Consider the following 19,174-nt stretch of genomic DNA (forward strand, 5'->3'; position numbering starts at 1 on the left):
TTGTTCTGCCTATACTTCCTCCTGCCTGCCTGACTACTGGCCAACCAGTGTTTTATTTACTAACCAATCAGAGCAACACATTTGCCATACAGAACATCCCACAGCACATTCTTTAGAATCTGACTTGTAAAATTTTAACAAATGTATTTGCTTAGTTGATTGATTTTGGCTTCCCTATAACGTGTGCCTTCATTTCTCCTTTGTAACATCCCTCTGCAAAAGGCTGGCTGATTGCTTGATCTCTGGCTGTATGTATTGGTCCCATTCCAGCTGATAGTTAGACATTGGCATGTTTCATGTCATAGTTGAGGGCACTGAGATTTAGCAAGATCAAGGTTTCTTTCTCACGCTTGCTTCACTGGTAGTGGTATAGCTAGTTTGGGGTGTGGATTCATCTTAGTATAGACTCTGTATAAGTCTATATAGAGAGAAGAGTGATCAGCTAATTGATGCCAACAGATACAGAAATTTTGTAGGAAAATGAGGCACAAGCAAAGCTCACAGAATACAGTTTTCAGACTTTCTCGCTGTTTTCAAGAGAATTCTCAGTTTGAAAGTAAAGACAGAGCAGATGGAGTGATGATACGGAGAAAGAGAATGGAAGGACCTTAGGAATAAGGGAAGCATGGGATGTGAGTATCTTTTCAGGTTTAGTGTTAAGAGGAAATAAAGAAATAGGGTAATTAAGTGAATCTGTATTTTAGGTCCTTGGATAATTTAGGAATTTTGTTATATTAATCTTAAAAGTCTTAGAATATCATTCATGCATGGCTGTATTGATTTATTCTGACAAATAGGTAGAAGGCCTGTTCTGTGTCAGGTATATTAGAGAGCAAGATGAGATTAGTGTTCTTATGAAATAGTTTTAATAGAGGCAGAATATTAAGAACAAAATAGGTAAATCAGGAAATAAGAACATCCAGACAAAACCAAAAGCATACAAAGAAGCCAGGTGTAGATGTGTGCCTTTAATCCTAGCACCTGGAAAGCAGAGGCATGCAGAACTCAGTGAGTTCAAGTTCCAGGATATCCAGGGTTACAAAGAGATACCATGTGTCAAACATAAAAATAATCAAATACATGAATAAAAATCAACCCAAATGACTTATACAAAGAATCAAAAAGTACAGCATAAGAGACTTCCTGTGTGGAAATTTTAGGCATATGGTAGAAAAGCCTGTCATAGAGGTGCTCTCTGGGGATCTGAGAAGTAAGACCACCTATTGGTCATTGTAGAACCTAGCCAGTGACGGGGTCAGTGCTAAGGCCTGACCTGATGTATTAGATAGAGGCTGGTGAGCTAAGGGGTTAGGGAGGTAGGCAGACAGTAGATTATGTGGGACTGTAGCATGTGGGGTAAGGAATATAGCTTTTTATTCTAAGTTAAATGAGAAGCTAAAGGTTGGAACTTTTCAGAAGGGAATTATCACAGATTTATACCTGGAAAGGAGTACTCTGGTTGCTTTGTGGATGATGTATTTTACTTGTGATACAAGTCAGAACAGAAGACTAATAGCCTTTTTGCCCTTAGGAAAGATCATGTTGTTTTGGTACTGGAGTGGTAATAGAGGTAATGAGAACTGACTAGATATGGATAGTATGTGTTTGGGGAATATCTCAGAGGACCTATTACAGATCAGATGTGGGGTTTACACGATGAGGTGGAGGGTGGTTCTGTTGTTCCTTAAAATGGGCAGTGTGAGTTGGAAGTCTCCGTAATTGCAGATTGGAGGAGGGAAAGTAGATCATATGTACTGTGCCAAGAAGATGGGCACACAAGGGGAACTGATGGAAATCTCAGTGTAGGAGGTCCTTTCTAGAAAGAAGCAGAAAATAGAAGTTTAAAGATGGAAAGGAAGTAAGTCAAAAGCACATTAGATGGCTTTGATCTACTAATTATTTTGTGTTCCTCATTAACTTTCTAATTTAAATTCCTTAATCTTTACTTAGTATATGTTATTATGTATATGTGTTTGATATATATAAATATTCTTTCTCTCTCCTTATAAAACAGGTTGTAAGTTCTACAAATGGAGAGTTAAACACGGATGACCCCACGGCAGGACGATCAAACGCGCCCATCACAGCCCCTACAGAAGTAGAAGTGATGGATGAAACCAAGTACGTTTTGTTTTGCTTATTTCAGTAGGGTTTTTTTTGGGGGTGGGGTGGGGTGGGTTCATAACTTTTCATGTTTGAACTTTATAGTTACATCTAATTATTCCACATATTATTTTTTCTGTAGGGAGTAGAGCACACAAAAGAAGTGATATAATTGATTATCTTAATCACCATTAAAGTACTACTACTTTAGTAAATACTTTCTTAATACAAAAATTGTTATTTGGGAACTGTGCTTAAATTTTCATTTAGACTTAAGGTGGATCTCTGTGAGTTCGAGGCCAGCCTGGTTTACAGAGCGAGATCCAGGACAGGCACCAAACAACACAGAGAAACCCTGTCTCAAAAAAAAAAAAAAAACAATAAATGAATGAATGAATAAATAAACTTAATAGCACATTTAGCTTTTGATATTAGGAACATTGCACTGATATTATTACTGTATTAATTATTACTTTTCAATAAGTATAAGTACTTGGCATTGTAGGATACTGCATGTTTAATGTTACTTTAAGATTAATTTTTAAGATGTAAATTATAGTAATACTGCTTGGAAAAATTAAGCATGCAAAACAATGTGATCATTTAATTATGGGCTATTTTTGATTATATCTCTTTCTTCCTCTCTCCCCTTTTCTTTTCTTTTTGTTTTTCTGTGTATAGCTGCCAGAAAGTATTGAATATGTGGTGAGTTCTCAAGTGTAGGCAGGCAGAAATAGCTCCATTGACTACAATTTCAAAAATTTAGCACCATTTAAAACAAACAAAAACATTCTTAATTTAGAGATTATAATTGGTAAAACTGAAAATTCATTGATGCCAATAACATTAACTCTGAGAAGCAAGAAATAATTGTTGAGGAGCTGTTTTGCCTGCTGCAGCTTTTTTTGCTTTAAGTTCCATAGTTTGGGGGCACTTTTTAACTGCATAGACGACACGCCAACCTGCTTGTGCTTGTGCATTTCCTTTGTGACATGGAAGTTGTTATTTGTTATTTTAAGTAGAAAGCTAAGTTTTTGAGTTAAACTTTTTATTTCCCTGTTTTCAATTTTTGGACACATAATCTCTCCCCCTACAGTATCACTAAAATGTTATTTCATTTACTAACCAGTACTTTGAAAATCCTCCTTCTAATAATAATAATAATAATAATAATAATAATAATAATAATAATATTCTTAAAAATATTCTTCCTGGGAGAAATAGTACTGAATTTTAGTTATTTTCTGGTATTTGCCTACAGTTGCAATCTGTGTTTAAGTGCTTCTCTCAATTTCAAGACAAATTTTAAGTCAGTTTTGCCGTGAATAAAGGCTTAGATAGTCAGTTTTAAAGCCTGTTAGTCAGTTTACTTACATCTTTAAAAACACTAGCTGTTTTTAAACTAGCTGAAAACTGAGATAATGTGGATATTTATTTTTAGCAAGTAGTAATCCATTTCGATCAGTTTTCATTTTAGAATTTATTGGTGGTATGACTTAATTTATTTAGTATATTTCAAGAGATATTTAGTCTGCTATTTACTTGTTTGTTTTTAAATAAAAAGTTACCATAATGGCCTGTACTTGAATTTTAGGTAGAGTACTAAGGACAGTTATGACATAGGGTGGTACTTTTTTAGGCCTGTTTCTTTCTTTGTAAAATGCTGTAATAATATCCACCTCACAGGGAGTTGAGAAAAACAGTAGATGTGACAAGGTTCCATTACTTTGTCCCGTTCAGGGACTGTGTCGCTATTATCACACTTACTTATTTCTTCATCACTGGCTGCTGATACCTTTCTTATCTGTGCTCTTCACAGGAGTGTGCTTCTTCCATCTCTGTCCCACAGTCATTGTTAAGCCTGGCTATCTGTGTTTACTTCCTTTTAGAGACTTTCCATCCAGTCTATTCATTCTCCATAGGTTCATTCAGTGGTTACACTGTTGAGATTTCACTTGCAGTAGTAGATATTAGTACATGGTAAAGCTATGGATTTGTAAAGAAATGGATCACTTTGTGACCGAATAATCAGAGATTGCTTTGTAGAGTGGCTTTCAAAATGGTATAATCTATGGTTCACTTAGTTTGATGCCTGTGGGTATGCATGCAAATAGGCTGGCTTTTCTCTCCGGAGGCATTGTAGGACAAGAGTGAAGAAAGCTATGAGACTGCTGTTCCTGAAGGGACTGTCCTCTATTCCTTGGAGGATTGTGTCCAGATTTCTTGATATGACATCAAAGGACTTTATAGCTTGCTTACTCTTGTCATTTCCTGTTTTTTCCCAGACTCAACTTAATTCTGATGCTATATATTTTACTACTGTTTTGTTAATCTACCTGTTGTTTTCTTTATACATCTCTCACATCATGATGTCTTTCTCAGTGTATTGAAAATAAGGACTCTTTCATCTTTAGACTCCCAGGGGTTAAAATAGAAAACCACAAAAGTTATTAGTAAATAATTCACTAAAGCAATTTACCATACCCATGAAATGCATTATTATATAATACAAAGAAGTGAGGTTGAAAATTCTTGTAAGTGAAAGGAACAGAATAATACTATGTATTATATAGCTCTATTTACATAAACTGAACAGGGCAGTAGTAAAGGTACAGGTCAGGTAAAGGTAGTTAGTGATTGTCTTTGGGAGAAAAGAAATGTGAGGGACTGACAATAGATAGCAGGGTTCCTTTAAGGCAGTGGTTCTCACCCTTCCTAATGCTGCAGTCCTTTAATAGAGTTCCTTGTGTTTTGGTGACCCCTACCATAAAATTTTTTTGTGGCTACTTCATAACTGTAATTTTGCTACTGTTAGGAATTGTAATGTGGCTATCTGATGTGTGACTCTCATAGGTGTTATGACCTACAAGTTGAGAACCACTGCTTCAAGTAATGAGGCAGCTTTGAAGTTGGTAGTCGTGGTGTCTGTACAGTTCTGTGAATAGACTATTTGTCTGCATTGTACACTGTATGAGGACAAATGTTATGACACAAGAATTATATCTAGGTAAAGTGGTATTAAAAGATAGCAACCTGTGGGTCAGGAAACTTGATTCTAGGTGGGTTGCACGAATCCTCAGAATTTCTCTTCCTTAAAGCTCTTCATTCAAACTCTTTAAACAAATTTTTTTCTTTTCTTTTAGTCAGATTAAGTCTTAGCATTTCTATAAGGTCATTAACGTTGTTCAGATCCCTAAGACTAAGGAATATGAACATAACTTCTTTTTCTAGATTGTATCCTATCCCCCTTCTAATATTTATTGGGCAAATTATTTTTATGTTTGGTGATTGGATGATTATGAAGGTATTTCAAAGCTTACATACGATTTGAGCAGACGTGAAGTATACCTTTCAGTTTTCAGCCTTAGATGTGTAAGGTTTTGTGTGTGTGGGGGGCGTGTTGAATCTAGTGCCTTGTACTGTAAGGCAAGTACCTTATTGCCAAGCTATATTCAGTTACTATAACCAGTATAGGAGAGAAGTGGAGTTATAGAGGATAAAACAAGACTGTGTGGTGTGCACTATCGATGGAAAGTCAATGCTTCCCCTACCTCTCGCTCTTCCTCTTTTCCTTCAAAGATAAAATGAAGAGGATCATGGAAATAGATGGGGGACCAAAGTTTGAAGAACTCTGTGGCCCCAAAAGGCTTAGCCAGTGATGAAATTGATGAGCAAGAGGGCATGGCTGTACTTACAAGGACAAATTGTCAAGTAGAGACTTAAACTGTGAATTCTGGCTTTTGGGAGGTGGAGGGTTGGGGCATGGTCTCTCTCTAGTTCAGGCTGGCTTGAGCTTTTGATCTTGCTTTAGTTTAGCTGGGATTATAGGTGTGGTCAACTTAAAAGGAAAATTCTGTTGAAAAATTCTAAACTACGGTATAGGCAAGATGAAATCTCTGAACTAAGCCATCTTGAAAAAGGTGAGAAGGTTGCATCATTTTAGAGAGAGATATTAGTTGTGAGTGGATAGAGAAGAAGACAGGACATGGGACTATAGGTGTCTTCTTGAAGGAGTTACATCCATAATCTTGTTCTGATATGAACTCTTGCCTAGCTTAACAGTTCTTCCTTTTTAAAATCAAGAAATCCACCCGGGTGGGGTGGGATGGTGGTGGTGGCGCATACCTGTAATCCCAGCACTTGGGAGGCAGAGGCAGGTGGATCTCTGTGAGTTTGAGGCAAATCTGGTGTACAGAGTTAGCTGCAGGACAGCCAGAGCTGCTAGAGAAACTTTCCCTTGAAAAACAAACAAAACAAATAAAAATTTTTTAAAAATCAAGAAATCCGGCCGGGCGGTGGTGGCGCACGCCTTTAATCCCAGCACTTGGGAGGCAGAGCCAGGCGGATCTCTGTGAGTTCGAGGCCAGCCTGGGCTACCAAGTGAGCTCCAGGAAAGGTGCAAAGCTACGCAGAGAAACCCTGTCTCGAAAAACCAAAAAAAAAAAAAAATCAAGAAATCCAAAGATAAGGAATTGTACTATGGCTATTAATTTTTATGTAAAATATGTATTTGTCAAAAAATAAGTATTAGTTGTTAGAAAAGGTGCTTTTCTATATGCTCATTAAGCCACGGCTGGAGAGACTGGCTTCTGAAGTCCTGAGTGGGTGGTACAGGCTGGATGCAGGAATAGTCTGCACAAAGGTGATGCTGATGAGTCATTGTAGAAGGCTGTATGTAAGAACCTCAGATCTGGACAGGAAAACATGCTTTACTTTGATTGAGAGAAGTGAGTGTATAATATAGGTCCAAGAAAACAGCAGATTCTAGAGAAAGAGGACAGTGAGTGAAGTGGAACAGCGGTGTGCTGGGAACAGCAGAGCCAAGCTTAGCTCACTGTGGTTTGAAGATGAATTTCAATGGCATCGGCTCTTATTTGCCAGTTCTTCTACACTGGTGTTAGATTCACATGACCTCACTTGTTTCTCTGATTTTGTTTTCAGTTCTGAAAGCTTAAGTCTTCCCATTTGTTAAATAGCTGCCTTTTGAATATAAGTATTATTGGATACAGAACCTATGCCAAGTCTTATCCTTGAGATCCAGACTTGGCATTTTAAGAATGTGTCCTGGGTCAGTTTTCTTCAAAAAAGCCTCACGATGGTGCTGAAATTTGTGTTTTGTAGGCTACAGTAGAGGTTGTGGCCCATGGGTAAGAACTCGAGATTCAGAACATACCTATAATTTTGACTAGACCTTGCTGTAGGGTTTGGTTGTGTGAAGGAGGCAAATCTTCAACAAATACTAAACAAGTGGTAACTTTTTGCTCATTTGATGGGCTATTTCTGTGAGCTCACCATGCCATGGCTTCCTTCCAGTGTGAAGGGAGGTAGTCAGACAGAATCACTTAGAGTAGTAGTCAATGCAGACAAAAGACAACCGGTGTTAGGAGAACAGCCCTGTTTCAGGTGGAGTGCTGGGAAGCGGGACATAAGTGAGAGGACAATTTCTCAGTCACCAAGACTATGAATCAGCTGGTTTTGAAATGACTTTTATCTTAAAAACCAGTGGGGGTTAAAATTTGAATTGACTCCTTTAATGCTGCTGCTTTGTGGGCAGATGCATCATAGAACACACATCAATGCTGCCCTCTGGTGGTAATTGCTTTAATAGTATGCCATCCTATTTAATGGGATTTATTCTAAAAGTTATGTGGATAATCCTTTAACGTTGTTTTTGAACTTAAAGAACCTGTGCCATTAGAAATTTTCTTAGAATTTATTTAGTTTCAAATAAACGATTTGATTGGACATGCTTTCTTTATCCAATAGTTCTTACATTAGAAAGAAAGGTTATTTAACAAAGGGAAAGAACTTGGCTCTCCGAACTAAAGACAAAACCAAAGAAATAAGTGAGGCATGTGACTATGGCCCCAGTGTGGACAAGCTGGTAGTGAACAACCTGTTTATCAACACTTGCATTGCATTACATTCCCCACAATTAAAGGCTTATATAACTTAAAATACCTTTTTAGTACACAGATTTTGAAGGGATATACTTTGGAGCTTGAAATGACAAATGAAAATATATAGAAACATTTAATATCAGTAACAAGGACTTTATATTAAACAGTACTGAATTTTCATTGAAATAACACTCGTGGTTGATATATTATGTACCCCAATAAACTTATCTGGGGATCAGAGAACAGAACAGCCACTATAATAAACATAGAGGTTAGGCAGTGGTAGCACATGCCGTCAATCCTAGCATTCTGGAGGCAGAGATCCATCTGGATCTCTGTGAGTTCAAGGCCACACTGGAAACAGCAGGCATGGTGACACACACCTTAAATCCCAGCACTTGTGATCTCCTGTTTTGCTTGGGAAAGACACGTGCCTTTAATCCCAGGAAGTGATGGCAGGAAGCAGAAAGGTATATGAGGCATGAGGACCAGGAACTAGAGGCCTTTTAAGCTTTTAGGCTTTTAGCAGCAATTCAACTGAGATCAATTCTGATGAGGACTCAGGCTTCCAGTTTGAGAAAACAGGAGGATCGGCTGAGAAGTTGGTGAGGTGAGGTTGGCTGTGGCTTGTTCTGCTTCTTTGATCTTGCAGAATTCACCCCAATAGCTGGCACTGGATTTTTTTTTTTTTAAATTAATAAGACCTCCTAAGACGCGTGTTATAATCACTAAATTCTTAAATTTCATATTTTAAATATTTGATCTATTTCTTTTCTTTTAAATGACTTTTTCTTCTCATTTTACCTTTTACTCTGTGGATGTTTCCTAGTAATGGAAAGATTACTTGAATAATATTTTGCCTCCTCTATTTGAGACAGGGCTCATGTATTCCAGGTTCAACTCAAACTCTGTGACCTTGAACTCCTGACCCTTCTGTCTACCTCTTGCCCACTTTATATGGCATTGAAGATTGAATCCAGGGCTCTGTCCACTGAGCAGTGTCCTTTTGAGTTTCTATTTTTGAAAATTTATATATTTAAGATTTGAGAAAGTATTAGTTATTATAGCTGAAAGTAAACATGACTGGTTTTCTAATTCCTGAAACAGTATTTTGTACTTAGTGTTTGTTTTATGGCCCTAGCTCTAATTTAGACCCATGAATATTTCAGTATATACACACAAACACACACATACATACATACACACACTCGCTCATTTCAGCTTTTTCTGGATGGTTACCTCAGTGAGGTAAAGTTTATATGTACGTGTTTTTACCTAGGGAAAAAGACAAGGATTGAAGATATATATTTTTTGAATTATATATTTAAAAAAACCTATATGTTTAAAACAAGTTTGTATATATAGTTTTTGAATTATAAAATGGATTCATTTTCTCTATGCTATTTTAAATGTTAAGTATAAAATTACTTTGATAAATAATTTAAAAAACCTAGAATAAGTTTTGACTCTTAAAGTACCAAAAAGGTAGAGGCAGGTGGATAAACAGTTCAGTCATCCTCATCTATATTGTGAATTTGAAGCCAGCCTGGGCCATTTGAGAGTCTGTCCAAAAAACCTTAAAATAAGTGCTCATCTTAATGTTGTACTTAATCTGTTTTCTCTTTCTGTTGATAAATATGGTAGGAAATACTTGTTTATCATTGTTATTTTTTTTTGTTTTAGATTCTAAACTGATATTCACTAAAATGAAATAGGGTCATTATTGCCTTTGTAACAGTGACTTTTGGAATCAAAACTACCAGACAGAAAGGGAAGAACTGTATAGATGAACATTATAAAAGCATGGCACACAGAGACTGTTGAATGTCCTGAGTAAGATGGGCAGATCAGTCGAGAGTTAGCACTGTAGATTTTCACTTCTTGAAGCAAAGCCTTTTGGACTTCCTGGCTCCTTTTTATTGCACAGAATGACCCGCTCTACTCAAAAGGCATGCTGATAGGACATAGTCACAATAACTGCCATAGGGTCACTAATACCAATGCTTCGCTGATATGTTCACAATCTTGCACGAGCCTGTTGCTTTTTATGACTATCTAAATTACTATGACAAATCCAGTCTCTGACCACTTCAGTGTTTTGTAATAAAGGAACATCTTCTTCATCTGCAGGTGCTGCTGTTTTTTCAAACGAAGGAAAAGGAAAACCATACAACGTCACAAATGACTGGATACAGACAGATCCTGGGGAGTTACTTACATGTTCATATGCTGTCTCGTGATTAAAATCATCTCTGTAGTGACCACATATATTTTCAAGGACTCACTCTTGAAACAAAAATGTCATACTTTCATATTTCGTTTTGTGGTTTGTCTTACATTCATTTCCGCTCCTAATTTAACTTTATGGAAGCTTTAAAATTTTGTCAAAATGTGAGTGCTTTGCCCATCATTGAATGGAATGGACCAATGAAGTGGTATTGATGAACACAGTTCCAGAGGACATTTTCCAGAAGCTCTTCTGTTATAGAAAACGATACAGGTGTCCAAGTGTCAATTAATTGCATCTAATTTGATTTTTTTATGTCTTCTATAAAAGCATAATCAAACAAGAATTTTCTTCCCAATGGATAGTGCAGCAGAGAAAACAGTTGCCCAAATATTAAAAACAACTTTCTTGAAAAGTTCCTATTTTGTGACATCTGCATTGATTTCAGTATGACTTATGGTACTGTTATTCATGAATCATATTGGCATTCTATCTGTGAAATCAAGGTACAGTCACTGCCCAAAGGTACTGAGGGAAAAGCACTATGGGATTGGCAAGCGGTGGTGGTGAATAAATCAGAAGAAATGTGGGAAATAGGAACGTGGCTTCTGCTGTGCCACTGTGTGCAATGTGACTGCAGAAGTGGCCGAAGCTCTAATAATATTTGTGTGATGTGACTCCATGCTTCCAGAGGATAACGTATGCTAGATAGCGAAAAAATGAGTACTGGAGAAGGAATCTATGTCGAAATTCAAAAAAATACACTAAGGAAAGGAAATAAATGTGAAACTTGTTGCGGCGTGTAAGGCTAGAGCCCCTTGAAGCCTGCTGCTGGATGGCCACATCTCCCGGAAGCAGAAATCGGAGGACGTGCCATACAGTGGTGGCTGTTTGTTAGGTTTGTTAGGTAGTTCTTGGAGTAAAGAAAAGAAACACCCTCCCAGCAATAAACACTGGGTCACTCTGTTGCCCTCTGTGCACATTAGTCTCTTGTATTCACTTTGCTAGTTCTCTGAAATTTCCTGTCTTGAGCATAATGTTGATGATGGGAGAATGTTTGGAGAGGGTGGGCCAGGTGCTTTGCCTCCAGAGCTTTCACAGTGCCTGCATATGAACAGTGAACAGTTCTGTTATTAGCTAAGTCCATTCCACTTTGTAGTGTGCTTTGTTTTAAGCCATAAGGACACAGGCATACTTTTGTCACATTCTCTTAGCCAGATTTTTAAGAGTTAAAACAAAAGACTGGCTAGAAAGATACTGTTGATCATATCACACATTCATTTATAAAATTGTTACTCTTTCCATGCATTCTCTTCTCTGTCATAAGTGTGAACCTTCAGGTATGCTTATTTATTTTTTTTTGTCTCAAGGTAACATTTAAAAATATGTATTAAAGGAAATGAATCCACTTTTTTTTTACTTCATTATTGAATTTACAGGTATTTAATTGTATTTTGTAATTTATTTTTCTTATAGCCAAAAGTTCAATGTGTTGCTTTTGATAAATTGGGCACCCATATGAACATCATGAATCAGGACATTGTTTATCATTGTTTCTTTTAATCCTATGAGCAATCTTTTTTTCTTGAATTTTGAAGACCTATACTCAACCTAGAAAACACTTGCTGTATAATTTGGTCAGCAGTTTCCACTCTATTTGTATATTGTCATGAGGTCTAAACTGCAGGAGTTAAATACTGAATTTTTGGTTTTGTTTGCTTTGAGCAAGGTAGATGGATGTTTTGGCCATTTATAATGTGAAACCACTTCTTTACAGTATTTGACCAAATTTGTGTGTCTATGATATTTGTAAATACATGCGATATCTGTATTTCTTATCATAAGCCTATTTAGTTTTATTCTCAGTAGGATTTTTTGGATTGTACAGTGTTTATATGATCTGAACTCCTTATACATAAGAAGGTGTGTATATTAATCCAATTATGGACTTAAATATTTTAAAAGTATGAATACCCTTATTTGCTGCAAAGGCCAGTGTGTAGACATTTGCTTTTTAGCAATATTTTTAAGTGCTCCATTTTAGTGTCAGAGGATAAGTCTTTGGCACACAGACTGGTCAGTAATAGGTAATGCAGGTATGTTCAGGTTAAGCCAACAATGTTTTGCATTTTTATGCTTCTTTTCTGTCAACACTAATGAGGTCAACATTGCCTGAATGTCTGAATACTGAAACACAGCCCTGTTTAAAAGTATGTAACTGAAAAAGAAATAAATAAAGGTAGTTTTTTTAAACTCTCTTTCCCCTTTCCTCTAGCCATGAGTGAACTGATGCCTTTCACTGCTACTCAGTGGTTTAAAAATGAACTTCTGTTGGTTTATTCTGGAAGAGGCAGAAGGAACCTGCTCTTGTCATGTTTCTGGTTTTGTTCTTTGTTGGAGCACAGTTGTAAGGAACACAAAACAGGAAGAATCTAAGCTCGCTTCTTTGTTTTCACTTTTTAATATATATATATATAATTTTTTTCTGAGTTACTTAGTAGAGCAATTAGTTAAATCTGTCTTCTAATAACTTAAGGGAATAAACAATGATTTTATTCCTTTTTTGAAAATGAAGTCATGCTATTTATGGAAGTTCATTGTTAATTAATTTTAAGTGGATAAAGTCATTGCAGATGGGGAGCGTATATTTGCAACAGTAATTCGACTTATCGTTATGTTGGTCCTTTAAGCAGTTTTACCAAATGGTATTAATGGAGTCTTGTTTACTGAAGGATGCTGTAGGCAAGATAAGGCAAGTAGAACCATTTAGCCTGTGACCAGTATGTGCATTGCGCACCAGAGACTTCACAAAACAGGAGAACAGAAGAATGTGGATCAGGGAGATGACTCAGCAGGTAAGAGTGCTTCCTATGCAAGTATGAGGGCTTCAGTTCAAATCCTAGGAACCCCTGTAAAAAGCCAGTATAATTAAGCATGCACCTGTTACCCCAGCATCATGTCCTACAGTGACAGGAGGATCACTGGGGTTGCTGGCTGCCAGTTTAGCTCCAGGTTCAGTGAGAGACCCTGCCTCAAATGGATGTGGAAATGATAGATGTCACCCTCGGAGTTCTCAGTATGTCTTAGTTAGGGTTTCTACTGCTGTGACCAAAGCAACTTGGGGAGGAAAGTGTTTATTTGACTTACACTTCCATAGCACTGTTCATCATTGAAGGAAGTCAGGACAGAAACTCAAAACAGGGCAGGAAACAGGAAGCTGGAGCTGATGCAGAGACCATAGAGGAGTGCTGCTTATTGGCTGCTTCTCATGGCTTGCTCGGTCTGCCTTCTTAGAATCAAAGACCACCAGCCCAGAGGTGCTCCCACCTACAATGTACTGGGCCCTCTCCCATCATTTACTAATTAAGAAAATGCCTTATAGCTGGATCTTATGAAGGCATTTTCTTAATTGAGGTTCATTCCTCTCAGATGAATTTAGCTTGTGTCAAGTTGGCTTAAAACTATCCAGCACAGTCTGTGTGTGTGCACCCATACTCATATACTCACAGCACACACAACACACATACACACAGAAGCAGAATGGTCTGGGGATGACACATAATCTTCAATGGGCTTTACCTAGAAAAAGCAATGTGATCTTAGAGTGGATTCTAGTCTCCGTGACTGTATTTGCATTAGTAAGAACTTTTCACATGCAAATGATAAGAACTAACTTGACTTGAGCAATAAAGATATTTCATTTAATTGTGAAGCCCAGTAAAACTGGCTCCTGATAGTTAATCTTGGCACCTGCCCTTCTCCTGTGTCATCTCCTGGCTCGACTTTCAACTTACTGTTTTCACTTTCAGTGTGAGGGTCGAGTGGCCACTCAGATGCTACTGTCATGGTAACCAAGTAAAAACAGAGAGCAGTTTCCAGCAGGTCCAGTAACTTTCCATGTCCACTGGAGCCCATGCCAGTGGACAAAGAGCTGCTGTTCTCCTGATGGCTGGGCCTGAGTCATGGCTCCATGGTTAGGAAACACTTGAGAAGTGCCACGTGAAAGGACATTAAGATATTTAGCCATGGTTGAATCCGATGCTTGTAAAACAACAACAACAACAACAAAACCCCACTGCGTTTAAGTGAGTAGATTTAAAATAGGTAGGACTGGGTGTTCTAGATACATTAGGAATGAGTAAGAGTAGGTTAAAAGAGAAATGTTGATGGTTTAGACTAGGGTGTTTGCCAGCAAGGAAAAGAAAGGTAGTTAGCAAGTAGACTCACTAGTTATATTACTGCTCATGGAAATGAAAGTGTAGGAATCACAGATAACTAGTTCCAAGTATCTCACTTGGATATTTTAAAAGATAGTGACATATTTTGCTTAGACATGAACTTAGAAGATGAAAAGATGAGAAAGTCCCCAAATTTGGTGTGGGATATGGTAAATTTGAGGTGCATTTAGTGTATTCAATGAAATACATGTAAAAAAGTACAGGATATGAGTCAAACTCAGAAGAAATATAAATGTAAAAGTTATCTGCATAAACATGGTTATTAAAGGCATTGTAATGATGAGCTCACCTGATTAGAAGAAAGTAAGTTAGGTTAGGGTCACCTATGAAACATTTACATCTTGATAAGTAATGTAACATTCAACACGTATGCATTCTCATTCTTTGACTCATTTTGGGCAGGACTCAAGAGGCTTACAGATGTATCTCTATTGCCATGTTTAGTTGAGATATTTGGAATTAGAAAGCATTTGTTAGTTTTGGAGGGGAGTAATTGGAAAACAGTGTGGTTTGTGGAAGAGGTAATGATTGCCTAAACATAGAAAAAGTATGCAGACTTGCTAGTATTTGACCTACTGTTTGGCCTCCGGTATCAAGGATTGGCTTTTTTGTTGTTTTGTTTTTGTTTTTAGTGGTCAGAGACTCTAACTTTTGAACTTATAATATTTACTTCACACTGTTGCGGATTAAAATACCCCCTTGAATTCTTTACTGTTGTGTTACAAGCTTGGTGGTGCCTGTATACCGCTGGTATGGCACGTTTCCTAGCCCGCCTGCCATTGACCTTGTGCTGTGACTGTATTATCTCATTGAATGTGAAAAGACTAATGGGGGAAACGTGGAGGGAAAATATAAAGTTAATAACTACTAAGCAGCAGAATACAGATAACCTCTCTCAATCCTAGAAAAACAAAATGTAGCATAAGACACAAACTCAGTTTTTAAACTTAGCAATACTGGTTTTCAGAATTTTATAAATAACATCTTCAGATATTGCTAACATAGTGCATGGTTGCATTTGAAAAATGTTTGACTTTGGGTAAAAAAGGGAATCTCAGGTACTTTAGCTGATATGTTCCTGGTCAGCCTTTCAGGACCATGCTGATAGGTTAGAAGAGTTCAAAGTTTATTTTCCCAAGTACAAGTCAGCATGACTAGAGCTTTGTTGATGTTGAAGATCGATGACTAGTTTGTCTGCCTAGCTTTTACCAGAGCCACAAGTTAATAAATTAACTTCTTTATCAGAATATATAGATCATAACCAAAGAAAAGGACTGTGACACCATTATTAGGTAATATTACTGGGATATGAAAATGATTTTTTCTTCTTCTTTTAAGCCATGCTCTTAGTTTTTAAACTGGTCTTGAACTCAATCTTCTTGCCTCTGCCTCCTGAGTACCAGGGTTGTAGGAGTATGTTACCATTGCCAAGCATGAAATAGTTTTGTTAAAACAGTTGTTCAGAGGGTATTTGTTAAGTTGTAGTTTCTCTTAATTGGAAATCATTCTACTTCTCTGGCCTAGGATTGGCAAACTTTTGGGGGAGGATAAAATTTAGGCTTTATTGGCCAAGAGGCAAATTTGGGACTTATATACTTAAGCAATTAAAAAAAAAAACCTCTGCATATTTTGTTGGTGAAATTCAACATATATTAATACTTGGATACAGTTTTCTTGTAATACAGGTCTGCAAATAATAAGCATTTGTTTTTTATTGAGGAGATGCTATTTCACTTAGCTGGAATTTAAAATTGATCATAAATATTTATTTGTTGATGATCTTGAATGTGTTTTCACGAATAGATGATATCAAATACTCTTATCAGTCTTTGTGGTCAAGATTCGCTCTTGATATTTGCTTTTAAACATACATCATTCTGAAGGTGAGTCACTTCCTAGCACACCTGTCAGATGCACTCCTCTTGTTTGTTCTGAGATGTTGGTTTGGGACTAGGGAATGTGCCTCTGTACTTATATTGGGAATTCAGACATGTAATACAGCTGGTTGAGTTTGGAAACTGCAAGCACTGCCATCAAACAGCTGTTTAGGAGACACCATACTCTGTTTCCCTTCCTAACAGAATGTACAGCTCTAGTAATAGTTAACTCTTCACTAGTTAAACACAAATGCTTACACAGTATAACCTGCTAAGTAGGAAGTAACTATCAACTTTAAACAGCTGACACTCCCGAGCTTTGCAAATTTGCCCCGTAGCATATTTCTGCATTATCCATTGCAACATATCAGTGTACTTCAGGTTGTACCAAATTGGTGTTTTCTCAACTGCTTTTTCTTGTTCTGTTCAACGCATTCACAAAAATGGATCATTGAATCACTTTGATCTCAGTATCATCATCTTAGGTAAAGAACTGGGCAGTATTGGTAACACCTATTGTCTTTAAGAAGTCAAGGAAAAACTACTTAAACCAAGTTGCTTTGGTTTTGAATTTGAATCAATCATCAATGACTAGTGTCTTCACAACTTATTGTTGCAAAGCTTAGACACAAACAGGTTTCTTTTCTTGGCTGTTGCAGTCAAATGCAAGTAACTCCATCCCATTGCTGTTGCTTTTTGTTTAGCTAACAAATGAACCACACAGGAAGTTCTTTACTCCTTTCTCTCTCTTACCCCACACCTGTGTGTGTGTGTGTGTGTGTGTGTGTGTGTGTGTGTGTGTGTGTGTGTGCATGCATGGGTGAATACTGCTGTGATGAAATACTCTGCTCTGGTTTTCTAATTGTCCTAATGCTTTCCTTGAAAATATTGTGATGAGTGCTTGCTCTGGTAATACGGAAATACATTCTTTTAATACAGCTAAAGTATCATTGCATGATGAACACAATGCTTTGTGTTACAATCCACATTCCACTGTGCCTTAAAAGTGCAATACTTAAAGATTACTTTTTTTCAATGATGAATATGCACTGGTAATAAAAAATAAATGTCTGTCTGAAAATATGTGGCACTTGAAGTACTTTGAATTATAGTCATTACTGAGATTTATAGTGTTTTGCACAGCAGTGCAAAGCAATGAAAGTGCCACATATGGTCTCTGTCACAACTATTCAGCTCTGCTTTTGTGGCACGAAAGCAGCCATATACAATATGTAAATGAATGAGCATGGCTGTGTTCCAATGAAATTTTATTTATGGACACTACAATTTGAATTTCATATAATTTTTATGTGTTTTGAGACGTTCTTGTGATGTTTTTCAACCATTTGAAAATTTAAATATCATTCTTAGCTCATGAACTACCCAAACACAGAATATAGACTAGATAGGCTTGCAAACCACATTGAAAGAATTTGGACGTTTGAGGAAAATGATGTTTTATCTAATTGAGAGACATTACTTACCCTAAGATGACCTCTTTCATACAAAAGGAAACTGTATTTTGAAGTGGTACCAAGAATTCCAATGTAAAGAACAGCCCATAGGGGAGCTAGGAAAAAAATAGACAAGGTAAGGCAGACTCCCATGTGAACTTAGATGAGAGGCAGTGGGTGATCTTAAAGAGTGGACTCTGGGATTAGACAAAATTTAAGGCATTAGAAGTCAAGCAGATGGCCTCTCTTACGTTAGGCGAATGCCTCTAACCCTCATTCCCTGCCACAGATAAATGTAATTTGGATCTAAATTTATTCTTTCAAGTGTTGAACACTGCCAGTTTATTTTTCTTAGCATTAGTTCTCTCAGCTTTGGTTGTAGATGACAGCTACTTTGTCACATGGTTCGGAGGAGCAGTGTCCTTGTTATGTCCTTAATGCTGACTACAAAGTGCTGTTGCTCTTCAGGGTAAGAATAAGGTTTGGTATTTGTTAAATGCCTTGGATTAAAGTCATCATGCCTATCTGCTTATTCTATTGGTCATTGGCATATCATACTTCTCATCTAGTGACACTTAAAAATGATTAATTTTATACCTTGCTCAAATGGCAAACAGAAGAGGCCCAGGGCAAAGCCTTGAGTCAGGCCACAGGAATCTTATGTTAAGGGCACTATTTACCCTCTGTAGCACTAATGCAATGTATCAGTGTTCTTTTGAAACAGTGGTGACCTGCACCCTTTGACCACCAATATATTCTGCAATCCAGGCAAACGGGTGGTTTCCTTTCCATACTGTTCTTATTATTCCATCAGGGGAAAAAAAGGGTTCACAACAACTTTCTTGATACATGTTTATTCCTAAAGATTTCCATTTGTATTTCTGATGTGGATAAACTGTCTTTTTATTGCATCTGATCTCCCACAGACTCATCATTTGCCAATCTGTGGCTGTATAATCTCCCTTTCCTTCTAAGGAGATCATTTTATTTCTCTGTTCCACTTGCCACCTGACGGTCTCTCAGGGTGAATTTGTTGAGGTGGATCTGAAGAATTCATTGTCTTTTGAAGTTTGGCACCCACCTATGAAAAGTCTTTTCTTCTTGCCCCTCCCTCACCCATTAGATGGAATATTGTTCATGGTTTAAATAAAATCAGCAGAAGGTAACAAGCCAAGTTGAGTGTTAACATTTTCTCAGCCAGTCCTCAAATTTTCTTTACACCTGCTGCTCTGTGTAGTTTATGAAGCCCTTGTATTAAATACCAGCTAACTGGGAAACTAAAATCACATCACTTCTTCTTAAATTGCCATAGAAACTGATTTTTCATTTCTGCATACATTTTAAAATCTGAGCTTGGAGAGAAGATACACTTTTC

The 19,174-nt window shown here is 37.2% G+C and overlaps 1 protein-coding gene across 18 annotated transcripts in view; it reads left to right on the forward strand.

Annotated features, from left to right (window-relative positions):
- The window catches only part of Csnk1g3 (casein kinase 1 gamma 3), a 91,998-nt gene extending 79,510 nt beyond the window's left edge, over positions 1-12,488 (forward strand). For 11 of the 18 annotated variants that reach the window (XM_076555258.1, XM_076555261.1, XM_076555267.1 and 8 more), the window contains 2 exons: positions 2,015-2,121; positions 10,134-12,488. In XM_076555258.1, the coding sequence (XP_076411373.1) occupies positions 2,015-2,121; positions 10,134-10,188 (162 nt within the window). In that variant the 3' untranslated portion in view covers positions 10,189-12,488. Of the gene's footprint in view, positions 1-2,014; positions 2,122-2,784; positions 2,809-10,133 lie in introns of all 18 variants that reach the window. The other 7 variants (XM_076555253.1, XM_076555256.1, XM_076555265.1 and 4 more) reach the window with 1 other exon arrangement.
- Positions 12,489-19,174: the final 6,686 nt, after the last annotated feature.

This window comes from Peromyscus maniculatus, chromosome 19, assembly GCF_049852395.1.
Source record: "Peromyscus maniculatus bairdii isolate BWxNUB_F1_BW_parent chromosome 19, HU_Pman_BW_mat_3.1, whole genome shotgun sequence".
In the NCBI taxonomy this organism is placed as follows: Eukaryota; Metazoa; Chordata; class Mammalia; order Rodentia; family Cricetidae; genus Peromyscus; species Peromyscus maniculatus.